General features: G+C 44.4%; 2 protein-coding genes across 2 annotated transcripts; one reads left to right on the top strand and one right to left on the bottom strand.

Moving 5' to 3' along the window:
• Window positions 1–835: 835 nt before the first annotated feature.
• Window positions 836–8683, bottom strand: pdcd7 (programmed cell death 7). Its single transcript, XM_085279128.1, has 5 exons — window positions 6639–8683; window positions 6130–6268; window positions 3541–3771; window positions 3366–3453; window positions 836–1266 (listed from the first exon to the last, which is right to left on the bottom strand). The coding sequence occupies exons 1-5, from the start codon at window positions 7500–7502 to the stop codon at window positions 1122–1124; spliced, it is 1467 nt and encodes a 488-aa protein (XP_085135254.1). The 5' UTR covers window positions 7503–8683; the 3' UTR covers window positions 836–1121.
• spg21 (SPG21 abhydrolase domain containing, maspardin) lies at window positions 8601–22455 on the top strand. The gene is made up of 9 exons (XM_085279144.1): window positions 8601–8806; window positions 8947–9009; window positions 14422–14583; window positions 18316–18396; window positions 20647–20792; window positions 20870–20978; window positions 21420–21527; window positions 21618–21758; window positions 21965–22455. Exons 2-9 carry the CDS (start codon window positions 8947–8949, stop codon window positions 22073–22075), a joined length of 921 nt encoding a protein of 306 aa, XP_085135270.1. The 5' UTR covers window positions 8601–8806; the 3' UTR covers window positions 22076–22455.
• The last annotated feature ends 1714 nt before the right edge of the window (window positions 22456–24169 follow it).

Below are 24169 nucleotides of genomic sequence, written 5' to 3'. Positions count from 1 at the left end.
AAGGTGATTGAAGGGACTTGGTGCCAGGCTGACCTGAGTATTTCAGAAACTGATGATCTGATGGCATCTTTAACACACACACACACACACACACACACACACACACACACACACAATGAGCAGCTTGGTGGCAGCAGCTGCGGCAGCAATAAGGGGAGAACGACCAGACTGCTTTAAACTGTCTGCAGAAGAGCTCCTTAGTGCCTCCTCAGCACTGTTGAACGCCAGTCTACCCAAGTATTGTTGCTGATGCGCAGGCATCTTCTTTAGGATAAGCCGTTGTGAGGTAAAGCCCAAATAATGTCAGACTGAGTTCTTGAGCGTGACAACTAAGGCTGTTCTGAAGTCAATAAGGACTTAACACACACTAATTATACCTAACAACATAGTGGCCACACTTACCTCCCGGTCACTTTATTAGGTGCATTACGTGTTTTCACAGTGGAGGACAATCATTAAACATGGCAACATGACCGAAGAGGTCAAAGAAAGTACACGTGATCCCTGTGAGATCAACACCTTTTCAGCTCTTGGCTCCGATGTTTATACAGGGCAGCTAATCAGAAGACCAGACGTCTTAAAGGGGGGCTGTAGTATTTGTAGCTAACAATATAGTGTAAAGTCTTTGAATAGAAATGAAGCTGCTGCACACCACAGAGCTGAGAAAAGCCACGATCAGAGGACGCAGACACCGTCCTGCTGTGCCCACTCCTCTGTGATCGAGCAGCGTTTACCCCTCTCATGTGAGTCGGGCTACAGGTGACACTTTCTCCTAAACACATGGGCACTGAACCATGAGTAATATGTTGCTGTGGATAATAAACTGCGTGACAACTTCATATTGTTCATTTTATTTTGTCTTTAGAAAATTCATCAGAGTAAAATACAAACTGTTACTGAGTAAAGAAAACAGGCATAAGTCCATACTGTGGGCTGTTCCACGCTGCACCTCACAGATAAAACACTTCCTGTTGTCCCAAGAAGGCTTACATCCGTTTCAAATGCAGAGACTGCTGCTCCTCTCGTCTAAGTGTCGATGGAAGCGCGTTGAAAGCTCCAGGTAAGCTGCGGCCATCTTTGTCACCGTCACCTGGTTGTTGCACTGTGCAGCCGAGGACCAGTCAGAGGTTCTCACAGTCCGTGTCACTCGTCTGCAGGGCGGAGGCCCAGGCCTGGTCTGATGGGGGGTTCGGCAGGACCCAGCTCTGAGGAACGGATGAACTACCAGGATGATCTACTGCCACCAAACATGTGTCCCATTCTTTTCTGAAACACAAATACGTGGGTGGCAGAACTCATGTTATTAGTCAAACTGCTGGTATACGAATCATAGCTCGTTCTCTTACTGAACAGCTGTTTTTGCCATACGAGTCCTCTCTCTGTCACTTCTAACATTATACATGTGGGAACATTCAAAACTATGATAAATGCAAACACCAGACGCAACTGCAGCTGTTACGTCCCCACACGAGCCTTGCTGCTGCCACTGGAATGAAGAGTGGGAGTAACACACACTTAGTTAGCTCATCATCATCAGTGTGAACACCTCGAGGAAAGCAGAAGTTTGAAGGTCTGCAGCACTCAGGTATGTTGAACACGGTGCCGAGGAAGAGGATGTCAGCAGCTGCTGTCATTCCCAAGCCCTTCATTCTGCAGCGAGAAGGATCATCCACATTCAACACCGCTGCCACGCTTCCCCAGAGTGGACGTCCCAGCCAACTCAGGCTGGGACACTGTTGTACTCTGTTCTGCACACACCAACCACTACTCACTTACCTACATGTACATCAAGTGGCAAAGAGCCAACTGGTGAAAGAAGACCAAATACAGTTATACTGATAATATTTATCTAAGAGACCACGAGCCATGTTTTCATAAGATGCCAGTTTAACCACTGTCAATAACCGGTACGAACAGTTTCAGTCTGGCTTCAGTTCATGTCACAGCACAGAAACATCTCTGGTAAAAATCTCCAATGATCTTCTGCTTGCAGCTGACTCTGGACTCATCTCCCACCGCATCCTCCTTCACAGATTAGCATCTATTGGCATCAATGGTTCAGCACTCGCCTGGTTTACCTCTTATCTCTCTGGCCGCTCACAGTTTGTTCAATTACTCCGTCACAGATCAGTATCTACTCCAGTTAATTCCGGTGAACCCCAAGGCTCTGTCCTGGGTCCTTTACTTTTTATCATCTACCTCCTACCCCGAGGTAATATTTTTAGGAAGCATAACATCCAGTTTCACTGCTATGCAGATGACACCCAGCTCTACCTGTCCTCCAAACCCAGAGCTACTCTCCCACCCACATCCATTTCTGACTGTTTAAGTGAAATCAAGCTCTGGTTTACTCACAACTTTCTTAAACTTAATGGCAATAAAACAGAATTTTAATAGGCTCCAGATCAAAACTGACTCCAGTTCCAACCAGTCTTTTGTTATCCATTGATAACTCTGATGTCACACCCTCCCCTCAGGTTAAGAGTCTAGGTGTCATCCTCGACAGCACTCTGTCCTTCACAGCACATATAAATAATATCACTCGGTCTTCCTACTTTCATCTCCGTAATATTAACCGTCTTCGTCCCTCACTCACACCACACAGTACCGCCATACTTGTCAATGCTCTTTTCACATCTCGTCAGGATTATTGTGATTCTCTTCTCTATGATTTACCTCATAAATCATCCATAAATTGCAGTTGTTTCAAAATACAGCTGCTCGTATTATTTCCAGAACTAGATCCACTGAACATATAACAGCTGTTCTTAAACAGCTCCATTGGCTCCCAGTTCACCTCCGTGTCAAGATCCTGCTTCTCACTTTCAAAGGGCTTCATAACCTCGCTCCTCCATATCTATCCGATCTTCTCCACACATACTCGCCCCTTCGTACACTCCGCTCTTCTTCAGCTTCCCTTCTGTCAGTTCCACCTGCTCGCCTGACTACCATTGGACTCAGAGCCTTTAGTTGTTCTGCCCCGAGACTTTGGATGCACTCCCACTTGCTCTCCGGACCACACACTGTCTCACCACTTTTAAATCACTACTCAAAACCCATCTGTTTAGAACTGCATACACCTGATCTGTCTTAGGCCATTTTTACCTGCTCAGTTTTTATATTTGCTTTTATACTTTTATGACTGTTTATGTCTAGATTTTATCTACCATGTTTGCTATATGTACATTTTTCTTATGTTTTTTATGGTATTGTTTACGTGCTACTGTGAGGTGACCTTGAGGGTCTGAAAGGCGCCTATAAATAAAATTTATTATTATATTATTATTCATATTTTCTACACTTTCCTCACAAAGAGCCCAACAGAGAAAGCAAAGTGTACAAAGATGTGTGACGAGCAGACTGACCTGACGTGGATGAGCGCAGGCAGCGAGTGCTCCGCCTGGCTGTAATAGTCTCTGAAGGGCTGCAGGGCACAGCTGCCTGGGAACTCCTCTATCAAACAAACACAACAGGAGTGGATGACAACACAGTCATATCCTGTGCACGCACACACACGCACACACACGTGCACAGCCATACCCCCAAACAGCATGGAGTCTACTCTGTGCTTCCTCTGCAGTTGTCGCTCTCTCTCCTTCCTCACTCGGCGCTCCCGCTCTCTCCTCCTCTCCTCCTCTTGCTCTCCTTCCAGCATCACCATCAGGGCCTTCTCCTCTGCCGAGTAAACTACAGTCCTCCTCTTTATCACCAGTCTCAGCTGCTCCAGGGTGCTGCTGAACACCTCATCGTTTTGCAACTCAGTCACAATGCCTGTGTGATGGAAATGTATTTTATTATTTATCACACGTTTCGCTTCTGTGTCACTCAGTTGAATTCATGCGGGACAGCATTTAGTTTCAACTTTATTGCATGCTCAACTAGGCTTCGTGAGGACATTGGAGACACCCAGGGGCCGTGTGGGGGGATTCGACAGGTGGAGATTTTTGTTCTAATATCTCTCAGGAAGTGGTGGGATGAGGCAGGAAACAGTCTTTAGGTGACACTCTCTCTTTCTCTGAGGGGTCAAGGATGACCTGTATTTAAAGAAGTGCTGTACTTTTCAGTGTTAAACTTCCACGACACCTGGCATAAATGGAGTCACATGTCTCATGTCTGAATCTATGTGCGAGTTTAAAGCCATTGCAGGGGGACGCAGTATGAAAAGGGGAAAAAAAACAAAAACAAAACGCTTGGACACTGCTAGCACGGGGCGCCCACACAAACGCAAAGCAGGAGATGAAGCGTCACTGAATATGTTTCCAAACCAACTTCATTCTAAGCCAAAGACTAGAAAATATGGTGAAGCAAATCTGCCCTTTGGCTTCACCTGCACAGGTGCAGAGGTAGGTCTCCCTGCAGGGTTGCTTTTCCCTGCGTCAGGAGCAGCGCTGGGCTGTTTAAATCACGGACTAACAGGATCCCACATTCTTGATTTTTAGTTCACAAACACTTCTCATAATGACTAACTACTCCTGACATGTTGGAGATGTGAGCTCTTTATACAGTAAAGTTACAGCAGGACAGCAGTTACAGCAAAAGAGTTTAAAAAAAATTTCAGTTTTGATTCGAAACGTCGTTTACGTGGACGAAACAGCTGCGTGTTCAAAATCACCCGTGTAGGTGCGGACGCAGCGTGAAAGAGTTAGTAGTTTATTTTATTACTACCTGTAATTTATTGCTGTTTACTTGTATTTGCTTAACTGTTTACTAAATGTTTGAGGTGTGAAATAAACCAAAATATGGGCGTGTGTGTGTGCGTGCGCGCGCGGCGAACATTTTTCTTGCAAAACAAAGGGGGGCCCAGCAAAAAAAGTTTGGGAACCAAACCCCAAGCCATCAAACTCCTGAACACTCAATGAGTGGACTGACACACACCTACCACAAGCACTTTTTTTTCCTCATACACACACTTTTTGCACAACCCACTGTCATTGTTGCAGTGTTGTGACTGCACTGTCCTGTGTCTGTATAGTTCTGGTGTTGCACTGTTTGTTTTGCAATTTTGGCACACTTGTACTTTATATAGTCTTTTGTTGATTGCCTGTTATATGTAATATGTAGCACCAGGTCTCGGAGGAACTTTCTGACAACAAGGCCACTTGACTTGACCTGCCCGAGAGAAACTGCTGAATCAAACTATCCAGTTCTTTAAAGTAAGAATCTTGAATATATAAGTGGGATACTAGATATTATATAATAAATCAAATGTGCAGTCATCATTGTGTAAGGTTTATTCTAAACAATCTACCAATTTTTTCCAGCATTGGTCTCATGTTTGCTTTGACCATATCAGTATAGTCGGAGGCAATTTGTATACAGGAGTATCTGAGACCATCTGAGGACCACCAAAATTGCCACTGTTTGAATAAAGTATAAGGGGACTGTCCTAACATGGGCATTATTCTGCCCATGTCATGTTATGAATTTGCATATAAAATAAGTTTATGATGATTGCTGTCCACAGCAACTTTCATGTTGTTTCTCAACTTTTGTGCCAAATGTTCTATGGCAGTTGTGAACAACCCAGGGCTGAGGGGGCAACCTTGTCTCATGGATCTCTGTGAATAAAATGCAACCAATATAAACCCATGTGTCAAAACGAAGGCCAAAGCCAACTTTTTCTAATGTCTTAAACAAATAATCCCATTCAGCACAATCAAAGGCTATCTAACATAGCCTTGTTCTTAGTATAAGAATGTAAAGCCTCCTTTTAGCTGAGATTCCTGTGTGGTGATATTTTCATTAGCTGTCTTCTTCATAAAAGGAAGCTAAGGAAATAATCCTCGTCCTCAAATATTCTTTCGTAGCATCCCACCAGACACCCATTTTTGTGTCATCTCAGGAAAAAAAATGTATGTCACCCCTAATCATTATAGCAAATAACATGTCTTTAAGTAAGAACACATTCAAACGCCACCAACGACTTTTGGGGGTCTGTCAAATGTTTTTAAGGCATGGAAAAATTGTCCAACTGTAACCATGGTGAAGTCTGCAAAGCCCATTCAATACTAAAGCATTAAAGACTCCAGCATAAATTAATAAGAAAGATTCAGGTTTGCTGCAACCTGATAGACAGGGGGAGAGTCCACTCTGAGAGTGCATCCAGCTCGATACAACACCTACTCCCACCTTTCTTGGATACCGCTTCTCTCCTCAGCCTACGCAGCTTCTCCAGGGATCTCAGGATGTCCTGCATCCTCTTCACATCCGCCTGCTTCTTCCTAACTTCACAAAGGACAGAGTCTGCAGCCATCTTCAGTTCCTTCTCCTGCAACACAAACACTGATGTTAGCATTTGGAACAACACCACACAGGACGACAGGCGCTATGACCGGAACAAGCTGTGGCCATAATGAGCCCTCTTCAGAGCGTTTCATTCTCCATACTTGATGCAGCCCTGACACAAGCGCTTTGGAGCACCTCTTGTTTCAGTACCAACCGCTCTTTAAGCTTGCTGCAGTCTGATTGGCTGCCGCTCATAAACACAGTCTTTGCAGCACTATGATCTGAGCCAAAAGTGGAACAAACTGTCCCAAACATGCAGTTGGCTTCATAATATGAAACCCTGGCCATGATTACAGCCACGGGAAGTGTAACAGTTAACTCTTTAAACACGTGGCTGACAAAATCGTTCATACCTTTTTCTTCTCCTCCACTTCCTGCATCAGTTTCATCCTCCATTTGTCTACAGCGGTCTCTTTGAGAGACCTGCGCTCTTCCGCGTCTTTCTCCTCCGTCTTTGCTTCTCTCCTGGCTCTGAGTCTGCGGAGCCTCCTGCAAGCAGCCCGGGACACTTGAGCCTTCAGCTCACCTAACCGTGAGGTGTCGGCGAGAAGTCTGGCTTTGTCCGCCAGCTCTGCCTTGATGCCTAAAGCCCTTAAGTATGAGTGCGTCCACTCACCGTCACCGTGCAGAGAGTGAGTCAGAGTGTGACAAAGGTCTTCCAGCCGTGAAATGAGCTGAGCTGCCCCGTACAGAGCCTGTCTGAGGGAGGAGATGGAGCTCAGTTGCGGCGAGTGCTGGCTCTGTAGCCTCCCGCAGCTCTTCTTCCCTGTGGCCTGTAAGAACTGTCTGACCCATTTCGTGTCCTGCTTCCTCTGCCGGGTCACATCATCGTCCGGATCCCGTGTCGCTACCGGGCCGCGGTGCTCCGTGTGGCTGCGGTTTGACGCTAGCTCACGGTCACAGCGAGGAGCGTGAGGCCGTGTTTGGAGTTGCTGGGGGGCTCCGGGGATGCTTGGGAGTGGCGCGTTCAGGAGGTGTCCGGGGGGTGGGCAGCCGAAACCAGGCGGGGGCACAGAGGGGTCAAATCCATAAGGTTGGGCAAAAGGTGGCCCCGTGAAACCCACACCGAAGGGACGAGCGTCGTAAGCCGGCGGAGGCGTCCACTGTGGAGCCGTGAGGTCCGGCTCCCGCGCTTCGTGAAGCCCGGGGTGACTGTACTGCGAGTGCACATAGCTGCTGTTATAGCCCGAAGTGTCTGAGCGGTACGAGCTATCCATGGCCTGGTAACAGTCACCGTATCCTTGAAGAAAACTCGGAACCACACCGCTGAAACAGAACAGTACGCGGCGACTTTCTTCTTTAGTTCTAGATGTTTGTGTAGTAACCAACTTGCGGCTGCATCATCGCCACCTACAGGCGGAAATGTGGAACTCAGCCACTCAGGGGCCGCATCCTTGAGAAGGTACACTGTACTGTGGAGCTCCACAGTGGCTGCAGCCAGGTGCTCTTGGGGCATCCTTCGACGTACATGGCCTTCGCAGGCCGGAAGTGCAAGGCTTCTTAAAACGTTTGTTTCGCCGCATAAATGAGTGACATAAAACTGAGTACTTACTATTAAAAGCTTACTCTTCTGCCATGCTATGAATCCTGGGATAGCGTGGACAACGAAGGATACCCCCGACCCATCTTCAAATCCGGAGGACGCATTTGTTTTTGTTGTTGTTGTTTTTTGCAATGCATTTATTGAATAACAAAAACACGGCACAGTGCAGACGTCACAAACAGGCAAGTGCAGATGAAATAAAGGAGCACAAAAAAGGACAAACAGTAAAAATAAGTAAACTGCCAAGCAAAATTACATGAAATGTGCAAAGGGTTAACATTTAGTTTTTCGATATTCTTCATCTGCTTCTGCAGCAGCCTTCGTTGTGACATAATCAGCTTTCAAATCGGTCCGAAAGATTCACCCCCTGAATTGGGAGACGACACTACACTTCATGTTTGAAAAACATCGTCACAGATTCACTCTTGCTGTTTTGCTTCCACCGCAATAATATCACGCTTCCTGCACAGCTCTCTCTCTCTCTCTCTCTCTCTCTCTCGTTGTGCTCCAAGAACAGTTTACCATCAAAAATCTGTTTTCTGCATGATTTGCTTACTTATCGCTCTACTGCAGAATACTTTTAAGGCGGTTGGCTGCTATAAAAACAGGCCAAGACAATCTCCTTCATGTTTTTCTGTGTTTTATCCTCATCACTGCAGATAATACAAACCTGGAGCAGTTACGCCATATTTGCGTTAGATAAATTAGATTATTAGCTTGAAAGGAAACAGCAGGGGGCGCTGCGCTGGAAGCTTTCGATTCATTCTTCATTAAACCAATAGAAGAAGTGGCACGGAGGTGAACGCGGCAGCCAGGAGCTTTTACGGAAGTGTGTGAAAGCAGAGTCACATGAGCAGGCGGCCGCTTAAGAAACGGTACCCCGACATGGACCTGGAGTCTCGAATACGGTGACTGACGTCCACGGGTAGCACGGGAACAGCGGCGTCACGGCGTCTCGGGCCGCGGTGAACATCTGTGGTAAGTCATTTAGCCGGTGCTCTCGTGCAGTTAGCCGCGGAGCTAACAGCAGGTAGCCGCGGCGGGTGGTGTTTTCTCCCCGAACCTCCCCCGGCCGAAGCACGCCGCCATCCTGTGACTGCTACTTTGTGTGTCCACAGATGGACGAGATTAAAGTGTCTCCGGACTACAACTGGTTCAGAAGCACGGTGCCACTGAAGAGAGTGAGTACACAGAGCTGCTCGGCCCACTGCGTCATTAAGGAAGTACACACTTGTTATGTCCTCTCTGTGCCTGCGAGGAAAAACAAACTCGCTTGCGGTTAGAAGCCAGGTTACTGTTTAGTACAGGTGCATGGCGGAGGCGGGCTGGAACCGAAACTATGATCCGAGCTCACCGAGGCCTTCTGCTCCACTGAACCACAACATGAAGAAAAAGCCATTTTTATTTAACTTTCGTGCTGGATTGAGCAGTATGAAAACAAAAATGTCAGTAGGCAGTCTAGAGTTTGCACATGTAGTTCGACTAATTACAAAATGATTGTTAAATATTTTTGCGAGCATACCCTGGAGGAGTCGGGGAGAGTTTACAGGAAGTGGCATTAGAAACACAACTTTGAGGTTTTTTTAACGTCTGTTCTAAATTACAGACCCTGATTTTGATGTAAGACAATTTAGACTTTTTTCTTTAATAGTTTTTAAATGCTCATGTTCAAATTTGGCCTCGGACTTTAAAGTGGGGAAAGGTGGGTGGATAGGACTTTAAAAGTAAATGTATGTGATATATGAAGGTATAATTTCAGAATCATCATCATCCATGTCTGAGTTTTCAGAGATGACTGAGCAGGAAACGCTCTAAAAACGTTGTTTGGAGTTGTTTATGTTGTTATACATGTGTTTCTGACATGGCAGTGTATTTCATTTTGAAATGTCATAGTGATTGTGACAGTGCACATGAATACATGGAGGGTTACACGTGGATGCACAAGCATTCTTGTGGTCAGATCACCAGTCGTGTGCTCGGTGTGACCTTTGGCACTGAACATGACAACATCTCATATGATCCACAGGATTTTGGTGCAGCCGCATTTGAGTTGCACCACAAACTAGTTTTACTACATTAGTACTTTAGTACTACTATGTGCTAGTATGTACCACGTTTCCCCCGTCCATGTGTTAGAGCTGCTCTTCATCACGATATCTTCTCTTTAGTTCCAGTGACACTCCTCCAGGGAGAGTCACAGCAGCTTAGTTCTGCTCACACTAACACACTGCTGTTGGTGGTGCTGTCTGAACATGGGTTCACTCTGTCGCCGTGCCAGGAAATAGTTAGGCTCCAAGTGGTTAGTCTGTGAGCTACTGAATGCCTGGCTGTCCTCAGATCTGGTGTGCATGAGGCTTTCTGCCACTGCAGACTTCCTGCTTTGTTGTCATGTGAGCACTGAAGGCTTCTGTCCTTAACACATGTTGGTCAGTCAGCCATCTGTCACATGGTCACATTTATACTGATGTTGTGTGCAGTAGTCACAGGGCCGCTGCTTTCAGCATCACGTGCTCGGACAGCTAAACTAGGGCGGCATGGACGATAAAAAATCTTTTGTTTCCAAGCTTCATTTAATCCACAGCTGTGCAGTGCCCATATTTGTGCAGTAGAGAGTAAAAAGTGTTCAATTTCAATTCAATTTTATTTGCACAGTGCCAAATCACAGCAACAGTCGCCTCAAGGTGCTTTATATTATAAGGTAGACCCTACAATAGTACATGCAGAGAAAACCCCAAAAATCATATGACCTCCCCCCCCCCTCCCCCATAAGCCATCATCATTTATTTATTTATTTATTTATTTATTTATTTATTTATTTATATAGCACTTTAAAAACACACCTGGTAGACCAAAGTGCTGTACAATACTAATATGCACATAGTAATAAAACCAGACATAGCAATAAAGTTAAAAAACAATAAAAAATAAAAAAAATAAAATAAAAATGTCAGTTACCCACAGAGTTAAAAGCCAGGGAATAAAAATAGGTTTTTAATAAAGACTTAAAAACTGGCACTGATGCAGCCTGTCTAATATGGAGAGGAAGGTTATTCCAAAGCATCGGCGCGGCAACAGAGAACGCTCGGTCTCCTCTAAGTTTCAGCCGTGACTTTGGGACCGAAAGCCGCAACTGCTCAGCTGACCGAAGGGAACGAGTGGGGACGTGGGGCTTCAACAAATCAGACAAATAAACAGGTGCCAGACCATTAGGGATTTAAAAGCCAATAAAAGGACTTTAAAACGGATCCTGAATTCAATTGGAAGCCAGTGTAAAGAGGCCAAAATCGGAGTGATGTGATCAAATTTTCTTCTACCAGTTAAAAATCGTGCCGCAGCATTTTGCACTAATTGCAAGCGTGACAAAGTGCCCTGCCCAACCCCTGTTAAAAGAGAATTACAATAATCTAAACGTGAGGTAATAAAGGCATGAATAACGCTTTCCAAGTCACGCTTGGAAAGAAAGAGCTTAACCTTTGATAAACGTCTGAGGTGATAAAATGCTGATTTTACCACCCCGTTTACATGGTCATCAAAGGTGAGTGCAGAATCAATTTTAACTCCGAGATTTGTGATCGAACTCTTTAGTTGGGAAGTCAAAGCTGCAAGATCAACATCCAGAGTATGAGAAGAACGATTTGGGCCAAATAAAATTGCTTCTGTCTTCCGATCATTAAAATTTAAAAAGTTTTTTGCCATCCATGCTTTGACATCAGTAAGGCAGTCAAGCAGAGGTCCAGTTGGGAGACTATCAGAATGACTAAGAGGTAAGTAGAGCTGGCAGTCATCTGCGTATAGATGGAATGGCACTTTATGCTTTCGGAAAATCGCGCCAAGAGGCAAGAGGTACAATGAAAACAATAACGGCCCAAGAATAGATCCCTGTGGAACACCCCAAAGCAGAGGGGCCACAGAGGATGAGGCCGACCCCAACTTAACACAAAATGTCCTATTTAAAAGATAGGACTTTAACCACAAAAGTGCCGAACCAGTAATTCCCACACAGTGCTGTAAGCGGGAGATCAGCAAATCGTGATCCACAGTGTCAAATGCAGCTGTCATGTCCAACAAGACCAGCACTGCATATTTACCACGGTCTGTCGCTATCAGGATGTCATTCATAACTTTTACGAGGGCTGTCTCCGTGCTGTGGAATGGCTTAAAGCCGGACTGAAAGATTTCTGACAATTTAGAGTCATTCAAGTAGTCCATCAACTGAGTATAAACAATCCTTTCCAGAATCTTACTAAGAAAGGGAAGCTTAGAGATGGTTCTAAAATTTGATATGACTGAACTGTCTAAGCCTGGTTTCTTAAGTAAAGGATGTATGACTGCATGCTTAAATTCCCTAGGTACTTGACCAGACAAAAGACTAGTATTAATAATGTTCAGAATATGTGGTCCGATGATAGGAAATACCTTTTTAAGAAAACGGGGAGGAACAACGTCATTTGGAGAGCCACACGGTTTAGCATTCAACACAAGTTTCTCTAAATCAGATAAAACAATTGGTAGAAAAGCAGAGAACAGACTTGAGCAAGAACCATGCATGGCTGGGTCAGCAATAGGTAGAGTCGGAGGTCTCAAACTAGCAACCTTATCCACAAAATAATTAAGAAACTTATTGCAATCACTTTGGCGACAGTGGGAAGGAAAAACTCCCTCTTAACAGGAGGAAACCTCCTGTAGAACCAGGCTCAGGGAGGGGCGGGGCCATCTGCTGTGATTGGTTGGGGTGAGAAGAGAAAGACAGGATAAAAGATATTAGATAAAGATTTAGCTACTAGCCAAATCCAGTGGAGTGGTTTGGTTTAAACTAGAATAAAACCAACAATGGTCTTAAAAATTATATATTTTAAATTAAAATAATTAAAGACACTACCCAAAAATGGGTTTTAATCTAGTTTAAACCAAACCACTCCACTGGATTCAGCTACACTTTGGACAGTGTTTCTGGAATGCAGTAGCTAGCGAGCTGATTGGACACCAAAACAGCCAATCAGAATTTGTGTGTGTGTGTGTGTGTGTGTGTGTGGATAATAGCAAACACTGAAATACATTTCTTGCAAGCAGCAATGAATTTTCTTCACTCAAAATAATTTTCTCCTCAAAATGCAACATTTGTATTTGCAAAAATTATGTAGGCGCACTCAGAATAGAGGCCCAAAAATAACAGCATATACTGAGGCATCCAACAGAATGAATGCTGGATAGAAAGCACATGCATAGAAAAATGTTTGGGTAGAGTAGAAGCAGTCCGTTTACCGCAGCATATATGTAACATGAGCCAGGCCTGCAGCACTCATCATTCTGTATTTAGTGAACGCTGTAATAAAACTCCAACATGGATACATGTAGTGAGCATTTAGTCACAGATGGGCGGCACGTAGAATGGCCAACAAAGAACCTGGCATCACATTCACGCTGAATGATGAAATGAATATAAAATGTACAAAAATCAGAACATATAATGAATGCTTTTGAAAAACAGAGATGTGACTGAATGGGCTCAGGAAACGGCAACTGTAAAATGTTTGGTCTCCATTAGGGCTAGGCGATATATCGAGTTTTTTAAAAATATCGATATATTTTCATACGAGATATAAGATGTGATAATATCGTTTATATCGATATAGTCTATGTTACGTTATAATTATACTTGTGGAGCCGCAGGTTTGCCTCTTTCGTCCACTTTTGTCTCTACGCAACGTTACTCGACCTCGCCTCTCCTTCACTGAACACAACTCCCCCTCCCCCATAGCTTCACCTGCAGGCAATGACAAGATGAAAGAGGAAAATCTCCGTTAGCGAGTTACCGCGGATCGCCCCGTGCGTGGGGCTGGACAGTGTCAACGTGTTAGCGAGCTAACCGCGCTAACGACATGCAGCCCGGAGGGGCTGCATGGCCTAAAATCCTTTCATTTTCTCAAATCGACAGCGCGCTTTATGTATGAATTCTGGTTGTGCTTACTGACCGCGAACCGATTTTATGTGGAACATGGCGCTCAGCAATCTGTCAAAAAATGTTTTAATATGACTTTGCTAAGCTACGGAGCTGCACTGCTTGATGGATTGTCGGAGGATTACAGCTACCGAGGAGGAGCCTCGCGGAGTGATACGTTCTGTGCTTCAACGTAATATTACCGTACTGTGTGTATAAGGACCACAAATGGCTCCTGTTCAGAGACGTGGTGCAGCTGTGAAATCTGTCTCTTTGTTATTATGCTCAGCGTCTATTAGTTTACATTTTGACTGCACAATTGTGAGCTTTTTGTTATGCACAAAAACAACATTGTTTTCTTTTATTTATGGACCATGATTATTTAATAAATGCTGATAATTTATTTTTGAGTAATTTCTTCATGTACATCTACGCTGTATGTAAATAAAAGTGCCCGTGTGACATCTGGGACACAGTGTGACTAGAACTCTCTTTTTGTTCTTAACTTAAAACTTAAAAAAAAATATCGAGATATGAATTTTGGGTCATATCGCCCAGCCCTAGTCTCCATCACAACCTTTAAGAGCTGCAGTCTTTCTGTTGGCATGTTGTTTTAAATAGGCAGCTGGTCTCTGTCATGTGTTTCTCTCCTCAGATTATTGTTGATGACGATGACAGTAAGGTGTGGTCACTGTACGACGCTGGACCAAAGAGTGTCCGCTGTCCCATCATCTTCCTCCCTCCAGTCAGCGGCACAGCGGAGGTGTTCTTCCAGCAGGTGCTGGCTCTGACGGGCTGGGGCTACAGAGTCATCTCGGTGAGCGATCCCGGTGGACTATTGTGTGCAGTAACTCTGCACAGGATAGTCTGCCTCAAATTTCTTTGGCAGTTCTTTGAATAACATATTAAGTCCAGTTGCTACTCAGGGCTCGCAAAATCGCTAGCCCGACGTCCCGGGGCTAGCGATCTTGCCAGTCGGGCTACCAAAATCTATCTCTGCCCTGCCCGTCGGGCTATCATAGAAAGGAAAAATATATGTCAATGCTTTTGCATTCTTTCGGAAATGTAGCTGGGTAATTATGTCATTGGCATCGGTGAGCCACTGTCAATATGTGACATATTGAAATCGCGTTTGAATTTGCGCTTGTTTTTTGCTTTCACTTTGCAATCGCGCGAACTGTGTATAGAGAGCGACAGCACTGATCTGTGAGTGATGATAATTTGTGCACCAATTCCTCTGACATCGTCTTATCAATCGTTAGCTTACTATGCAAACATGACAAGTGAACTCTCCCGCAGCTTAAACATGTGAGAGGTTGATCGCGCAGAGAATCGCTGAGCGTTATGTGAGTGCCTGTGTAAAAGCAGCAGGATATATATTTCAGTTCTGCTGAGCCAAATAAGACAGGTCAGGGTGAAGAAGTGACAGCCAAAGAAAAGCTTACTGCAAAACGGAGAAGTTATGACAAATCAGACTATAAGGCAAAAATAAAGTGCAGCTTTATGGTTTCATGGACAAAGAATTTCTGTGGCTGCAATATGACGAGCTAAATAACCAGGGGTGCACATAAGTGGTCCGCAGGTGCGCATTCGCTGTCAAAATAAAAAACGCGCACAAGATAAGAAGTTGCAACGCGTGTTTGCGTACATAAGATTTTCTGGAGGAGGACAGACATTTGTTTAGAACTCTTAAAGATGTCGAAGAAGCTCCTTTAAGCAATTACTTTGATGTTCCTCCACCTCCAAACAAATGTCAGAAGGAGTCCGAACCACAAAAGAAGCACGTATTCTCGGAAAAGTAGTTGCAGGAGGTGAGCTGGCTTCAAACAAATGATGAACGCACAGAGATGTGGAGCAGAATGTGCCGTGAAAATCCCACTCTAGCGGACAAAAACAGTGCTTTTATATGGACGCAAACACGCGTTGCAACTTCTAATCTGGTGCGCGTCTTTTATTTTGACAGCGAATGCGCACATGCGGACCACATATGTGCACCCGTGTAAATAACATAATGTTCTGCCGGGTGTGTCGTTGGTTTTCCCTCGATTTCTGAGTCGACAAGTGCCTTTGTCACTGGGACCAGTTTTTCAGTGGAAATTTCAAATTCAGGATCTGACACAGACTGATTCATGTCCTACACAGTTCTTACAAGTTCATAGAAATTTCTGTTCAATTAGAACCAAGTATTTAAGCTGATGTTTGTAATTTTTATACAATGTTGTAATTTGTGTTTCAACAATTTTTTGATTAATGTTTTGTTTCCGTTACAATATTATACTTTAATGTATAATTGTAATATTGTAACAGAACAAAACAGGAAACAAAACATCAATCAAAAAATTGCTCTCTTTTTTATTCGGGCTACTTAAATTTATTTTGGGCTACCAAAAACTGAAGAGTCCCTGCCCGAAGGGCTACCAGGGATTTGAAATTTTGCGAGCCCTGCTACTGGAAGATGAGACGCTCTGCCACAGTAGCACAAAGCCTCAGTCGGGATTAGGAGTGGGTTTTGATAATTGATTTTCCGATTAAAATCAATTTTACCTTGGATAAAGCAATATCGATTCATTCAATCCTGAATCGATTTTTAAATATAAATGTATTTTGCCAGAAACACCAGAATCTCAGGTTAAACTACAGGTGGGCGGCAGAAACTATATAAATCTGGCCCACGGATTTTGACTATACCGCTCTACCGCGATAACGCATGTTGATGGTGTCATTAAGCTGCGCCTGTTTTGGACGAAAGCATGGGAGCGGCTGCAAGCAGTATCATCTGCAAATTATGCCGGGCGACAGTCATAGCAAAGAGATGAAGTACTTTTGAAATATGGGGAAAGCCAAAAACTGCGCTTCCTCCAGTTCCGTACCATCGATTCATTAATGCTGAATTCTCCTCTCTGTTCCCATGTTGTTGCAGTATATTAATGACTAACCTCGTATTGTGGATGGATCATCTCAGTTGTTCTCCTGACTGAAGTTTGGTCCGTTTACAGCATCCTGCCATGCGATTACATTTGTCCCTGACCATCAGACCCCCACGTTAAATTTTATCGAGTGGGGGAAAAAAAGTTAGCGTTCATCCTCCAGCTTCACTGTTTATATTATGCTAACATAGCTGTGTAGCTAGCGATCACGTAGCACATCATTATATAGCAGCTAGCCCAACTTCAGTAACCCTGCAAACGCCACTGCTGTTTAGTTTCCTGTCTTCATTTATGTTGGAAGTGATAGCAGAGCTGTACGTTTGAATGCTTCAGAAATCTCTCAGTCAGAACATGCTATGTCATGTTTAGGTGGAAGCTAGCGGGTACTGCATAAAATCGGTTCGAGGTCAGTGAGCACAACCAGAATTCATACATGAGGCGCACTGTCGATCTTTGAGAAAATTAAAGGCTTTTGCCCCTTGTAGTGTGGAAAACACGTTATACAGAAGAACAGAATATATCACGATGTAAGTCATTACCGCACATGCTTCAAATTATACCGTGAAATGGATTTTAGGTCCTATCGCCCAGCCCTAGGTTAAACCTCACAAAACCATTTCATCAACCAGCAAACCGCTAAAACAGTAAATGAGAGCAGGTGAGCGGATTCAGCACAAACACAAAGCGTGGACCTGACGCATCAGGTGCATCTGTGAGCCGACAGCTCACAGATTCTGATGCTGCAGGTTTTCTCACTTTCCGACCAACATTCACGAAACCAAAAGATTCAAACTACACTTCATGTTTGATAACATCGTCATGAATTCCCTCTGACTTCTGCTGCTTTGCTGCCACCACGGTAAAATCCCTGAACAGCTCAGTTTCCTGTTTTCTGCATTATTTACTTGCTAATTACCCACCAGTCAAACATCGCTGTCCACCGCTGTTTTTTTTGTTTTTTTTAATGACTTCCAACAACAAAGCCTCATTTCTGCTGTGTCATACTGAAGAAATACAAACTTTTTAAAATTATGCCAAATTGCAAAACGCTCAGCTGTGTTTCTAATCAAACCTCTGTAACTTTGCTCTGCTTCACTTCAGCAGCATCAGGTAATATTCAGATGTTGATTCATGGTTTTCTTTCATTTTTGTTCTACTGCAGAATGTTTTTAAGGTTATCTGTTATAAAAAGCCAGGCCAGGAAAATCTCCTTCATGTTTTTCTGTTTTATCCTCAGTTACTTTGACACAAGGCCTCTGCTGTGATGCTCACACCTCTGATGAAGTCTCACAAGTGTCAGTACTGATAAATGATCAGAATCATAATATTTCTGAATGTCTGAGTTAAAATTGGATCTAATTGAGTCGTGGATCGAATCGGGACCTTGTGAATCGGGATCAAATCAATTCTAGAAATCAGTGACGATACCCAGCCCGAGTCAGGAAGTTGTGAAACTGTGGGAGTGTCTGCCGCTGAGTCGGGGACATGATGGACCTGCTTGAAATGTTCATTGCTAACCCCACACAGTTTGTTCCAAGTACAAACTTACTAACCAGATAATGGAATATGCCTGACACCACTAACTGAATGTGATGGCGTTGTTTTGGTGCTGTGATTTGCAGCTGCAGTATCCCGTCTACTGGGATCTCATGGAGTTCTGCGATGGCTTCAGGAAGCTTCTGGATCATCTGCAACTGGATAAAGTAAGGCCGTACTTTGTGTTGACGGTGACTGATCTGTATGTAGACCAGAGTTGTGATTATGCTACAAACGGTTATTTTGACAGTCAACTAGTCAATGATTATTTTTGCGATGAATCGACTAATCAGATCATCATCCATTGGACGTACAGCTTATTGCACCAGCAGCATCTGCTCTTATATAACTATCCTTAGCTTACAGCTTTAAGTGTGTAAGGTGTGTGCTAACTAACAATAAAGACAAGATGATAGTTTATTAAACTTTAATGAAATTTGCAGATTGTCTCTCTGGAGGTTAATAAACTCGGCCGTCTGCTCCTTGCTATCTAAAATATAACAGGACACTGAAGTAAACTCTCGACCATCTCACACTTCAGTTTAATCAGTTTTCTGTTTGACGTTTATTCAGCTGTGTTTAAACTTTAATCTCAGCCAAACAGAGTTATTCAGGAACAAATAAAACACTGAAAAAGCCAAACAATAACATTTTAAGTTATCTAAATGACTTCTATATCAAGTTTAATCTGAGTAGCTAAAGACTGCGCACAGTCTGAAAACGATGTGCTGGGAGTTCACTGTTCTTGCCGGCTCTAAGGAGCCTTGAACCCCGGCTCGCTATCGAGCTGGTGGGTAACAGACGTCTCCGAAAACATCGGAGCGCTTTTGCAAACATGTGATGTCTTGATAAACCGGGCAGATATTTTAATTTTACACTGCTACATATTTAAGATGTTAGAAAGATATTTAAGATATTGCAAAATATCTTAAAAGTTTATTTCATGACCCAGAAAGAGTAATATTAAAACTAAGTAGCTGCCACCATTGTGGGAAACTGGAATTGGCTGGGCCGTGCTATGAATTGTGGGATAGGTTGGGCCACAAAGGACACACCTGAGCCATCCTTCCAATCTGGGGGAAAGGAGGACGCATTTGGATGAGTCTTTGAACTTGGATGGCCTTTGTCACGTCACTGTAACGCAGGGGTCCCCAATCCCAGTCCGCGAGGGCCGGTGTCCCTGCAGGTTTTGGATCTCACCCTGGGTCAGCACACCTGAATCACATGATTAGTTCATTACCAGGCCTCTGGAGAACTTCAAGACATGTTGAGGAGCTAATTTAGCCATTTAAATCAGCTGTGGTGGATCAAGGACACATCTAAAACCTGCAGGGACATCGGCCCTCGTGGACTGGGATTGGAGACCCCTGCTGTAACGTAACGGCCTCCAAAAGATGCGGCCCTTAAATTTGGACACAGCTACAATACAGCTTCTTCTTCTTTGGCATTAGACGACAGCTGGCATCCTTGTACATGCAGTGCTGCCATCTCCTGTTTCAGTCCGTTATTACACTCTTAAATCCTGCTACTTATTCCTGCGTCTTTCAGGATCTTACAAAGCTTCAATTTAGCGACTATTAAATTAGTCGTCGACGATTTTGATAGTCAACGTGATCGTGACTGGTCGACTAATCGTGGCAGCCCTAGTTGTGATCAAACAGTCCTCCCACCTCCTGCTGACAACTTTACCTCAACCGTGGTCAAGAAAGAGAGGGCTCTGACTGCACTGGGCTCTGTAATAATCATTGTTTTTAAACTGCGCTGTCACCTTATCTCAGTAAGAACTCATAAATGCCTACACACAAACAATATTATGGAAGGCTGTCGGGTTTTGAAATCCCTACATGCTGGTGTCAGTCAGGCTTCAGTCGGCTTTGATCCCGCTCAGTGGATTTGGCCAAAGCACTAGAACCGCAGCTTATGAGTGCGAGCACCCTGACCGTGAGCTGAGAGCAGAAACGGAGGTCATGCAGAACTCTGCCAGGGTCTAAAACACAGGTTAGGCTAATGAGCAGTGTGCTTCAGGAACCACCACAGTGCCCCCTTGTGGGGAAAGCAGTTCCTGCACTCTGCAGATACTGTGATAGAAAGTGTGTGTAGCGGAGTCCATTCACACCAGAGCAGAACTGCTGACAGTGGCAGGCGTGTGGATGTAATCATGACATGAATATGGATGCAGAGCTACATCTGAATGGCTGGAACTGCGACCTCGTGAAACCTGCTGTTGGACACCGCTGGCACTCGCCATCATGGCCACAGTATGAACAGATGTTTACCCAAAACTAGGACAGCTTTCACTCACTCCTGCTGGTTACCGTTCACATGTTGTTTTTAACTGAACGTGTATTAAGGTGCAGAGCTCATGGCCGCTTCGAGGTGTGCCTCGAGTGTGTGACGGTGTTGCTGTGACTCTTCAGGTACATCTGTTTGGAGCATCTCTGGGAGGATTCTTGGCTCAGAAGTTTGCTGAGTATACACACAAGTCTCCCCGAGTGCACTCGCTCATCCTCTGCAACTCATTCAGCGACACCTCCATCTTTAACCAGACATGGACTGCAAACAGGTGCTTTTGATGGATGGATGGATGGTGGATGGATCAAAGTGTTTGGTCAATTTCATGTGTGTTGTGTTGTCCCTCAGTTTCTGGTTGATGCCAGCGTTCCTGCTGAAGAAGATTGTTCTGGGAAACTTTGCAAAAGGACCTGTGGACCCTAAAATGGCAGATGCAATTGATTTCATGGTAGACAGGGTAAGTGTGTGCGCGTCTGTTACTTGTACAGTGTTGTTACCACAGAATACCTTACTGCTCGATCAGCTTTTCCAAGGCAGAGATATTTCACTTTGCTAAACACGGTGTTCTTTCAGGCTGAAGAACAGGACCATTTAATTAAGAAATTGGAAAATGGGTGCAACAATTATACAAATATATACGGAAACCCAGTATATGAGGCTGAAACTCAGTGTATACAATTCTTAAACCTCAATATTTGATTTGAACACCTTTTATTTATCGACACAGCCTGAACTGCTGCCGACAGCTTTCTTTAAACCAGTGCAGTGACATCCTTGTGCTCCATCAGCCGTGTCTGAATAGAGCCAGAGGTGGGTGGGTGACCCTCCGACTGCCCACTGTGAACACAGCAGTGTAACCTTGTGCACCTCTCTCCTGTCTCCCCTCCTGGTCCCGCAGCTGGAGAGTTTGAACCAAAGTGAGTTAGCATCGCGACTAACGCTCAACTGTCAGAACTCGTATGTGGAGCCACACAAGATAAAGGACGTTGCTGTGACCATCATAGATGTAAGTGTTAAAGCAGAGTTGTCATGAAGTATAGCAGAACCCATTCAGCTGCTCCTGTCACCTGATGTGGTGTTTCCTCTGGATGTTGAGGTGTTTGATCAGAGCGCTCTGTCACTGGAAGCCAAAGAGGAGATGTATAAGCTGTATCCTAACGCCAGAAGAGCGCACCTGAAAACGGGAGGAAACTTCCCGTACCTGTGCAGGAGCGCTGAGGTCAACCTCTACATACAGGTAGGCTGTTTCTTCCAGGTCTGTTTCCTGTGTAGCACTTCTCCACAAACACATTCTAGCCGAACTCGTCTTCTGCAGGCAGGATAGTCTGTTGCAGCTTTAGATGACGGAGGATGATTTTCATGTTGGATGAGCTGTGCTCGCTCACTGATCATGTCGTTGTGTGTCGTACGCTGTCAGCTGACGTTGTTTTAACTTGTCTACAGATTCATATGCGCCAGTTTCACGGGACAAGGTACGCTGCTATAAACCCTGCCATGGTGAGCGCTGAGGAGCTGGAGATGAGCAGTAACCAGGACTCTGAAGACTACCAGTGAGCTGGCATCCACAGCTCGGGTCTTTCTGAGCAGGTTTCACAGGACGCTGGCAGATTTTCTGTGGAGTTCAACAGCTAACCAGCACGTAACCTGAGATTATTTTTTATTGAACACATGAAGCAATATTTTGATTAAAGAAGACCTGGACACAAATGGGACTTTTGCACTGCGCTTTGCTTAAAAACATCTAACACTCTGCCTTATGTGGAATGATTCTGTGTCACTTGTACTGCCTGGACTGTGTTCACGCCTGTTTGGGACGGAGGATAAAGTTAACACCACCAGCAGTAAACTGGTGTCATGTTAATAGCAAGATGAACAGAAGGATTCATGAAATGTTTGTATAACTCCTTAAGATAAAATGACGTTTTTGTCCAGTGTCTTTGTCACATGTGCAGCTGTTTGTTTGTTTGTCTCATGGACGTGAAAATACACTTTACATGGTTTCTGTACAATGTGAGCAGTTGGACTCTTAAGTGACACAAATGTTGTGGACAACTTCAGGCGTCACTAATGCGCAAAGCTTTTCTAGCTCATCCCAAGCCATGAAAACGTTATCATGTGGACTCTGAAATCACCCGAGGATGACGCAGTGCTTCTCAGCCTGGGCACATGCCGAGTCAGGAATCCATCCCCGTGCAGGTCTGAACAGTCATCTGTGGTGCAGTCCAGCAGCATCTGGTGTGGAGCAACCTGAGGCCTGCCCTCTGCCTAACAGTGCCTTATAGCATTTTTATAAACCAGACATACTTCTACACTGAAATCTGTGCAAACACTCATGGTGCTGTAAGTAGACCTGCAGGGAAAAGCACATTTAGTTGGTTTTTATCAGATCTGACAGGTGGCTGACCAGTTTCATGTCCCACTGGTCAGGGTTGAAGTTTATCCTGCCCCCCACCTCTACTTCGATCTGTTTTTCAAAGTAACTGCCTGAAAAATGTCATGAAGCGACGTGGCGGGATTTGCTTCTAAAAGGCCTGCGACACAGTAAGTGCTGGAGTAGTGGTGCTACAGTCACTGTAGCAGGAGACGCATCCCTGGAGACGATTACACTTTGAAATAAGCACGTTTCAGTGACATTGGCAACTACAGCCACTTCAGGTGAGGCTGTGAAGTGTCAGCTGTCTAGATGCTGTAAATACAGTTGGGTCCAGAAATATTTAGACGGACATTTTTCTAATTTGGGTTCTGTACATGATGAATTTTAAATTGCGGAGCTAAAACATTTCTTTGTAACCCAATCGCTTCGTTTTAGGTGCTCAAAAGTAATCGGACAAATTATATGACAGAAAATGGAAATTTCTAATACTTGGTAGAAAACCCTTGAAGTTTTTGATTCATGGACATCAGCAGATGCTGGGTGTCCTCTTTTGTGCTCTGCCAGGCCTTTACTGCAGTTCCAGTTGCTCTTTTGTGGGCCTTTCCTTTCAATAAGTGAAGATCAGGCAATCGACGCCTCAGAATTCTGTCACATTATCAATAAACACCAGTGTGCCAGTGCCACTCACTACCATGCATGCCCAAGCCATCACACTGCCTGAACTGTGTTTAAAGGGGCTGTGGCATGTTCTGGATCATGAGGTTTTCCACACCATCACTCGGGTAGATTGATCTTGTCTTCATCTGCCAAAGGATGTTTTTCCAGAGCTGGAAGTCTTGTCTTTATGGTACACTTGGATATTGTTATTCCTCCTGGAGAGTTTTGTTCACTTGGTTGTTGTCAAGGGGTTTCTCTTGACCATGGAAATGATCATCTACCACTGCTGTCTCCTGTGGATGTTCACCAGCACTCTGACTTTCTGTTATGTTGGTTTCAAGGAACACCAATTATGTTCCCTGGGCATGTTTACTCATTTAAAAGTGTCAGAAACACTGGCATTGATTATTTTACTATTTTCTTTTATAATTTTGATTTTTTTTCCGTTTTCTGTAGTGATGCAGATGACATGTGACATCACTTCTGTTCTGGGTCAATCTTACCCGCAACATAACAGATGGCTTGTTTCACCTGCATGGAGATCTACTTTGACCTCTTGTTGCCTGTTCACAGCAAAATTTGTCACATGAAAGCACCACACCTCACATCAGCTCCAG

Source organism: Mchenga conophoros, linkage group LG1 (genome assembly GCF_057382185.1).
Source record: "Mchenga conophoros isolate Kocher_MC1m ecotype Shallow Benthic linkage group LG1, M_conophoros_male_GT1.1, whole genome shotgun sequence".
In the NCBI taxonomy this organism is placed as follows: domain Eukaryota; kingdom Metazoa; phylum Chordata; class Actinopteri; order Cichliformes; family Cichlidae; genus Mchenga; species Mchenga conophoros.
The sequence above is the reverse complement of the archived record's forward strand: the minus strand, read 5'-3'. Positions and strand labels throughout refer to the sequence as shown.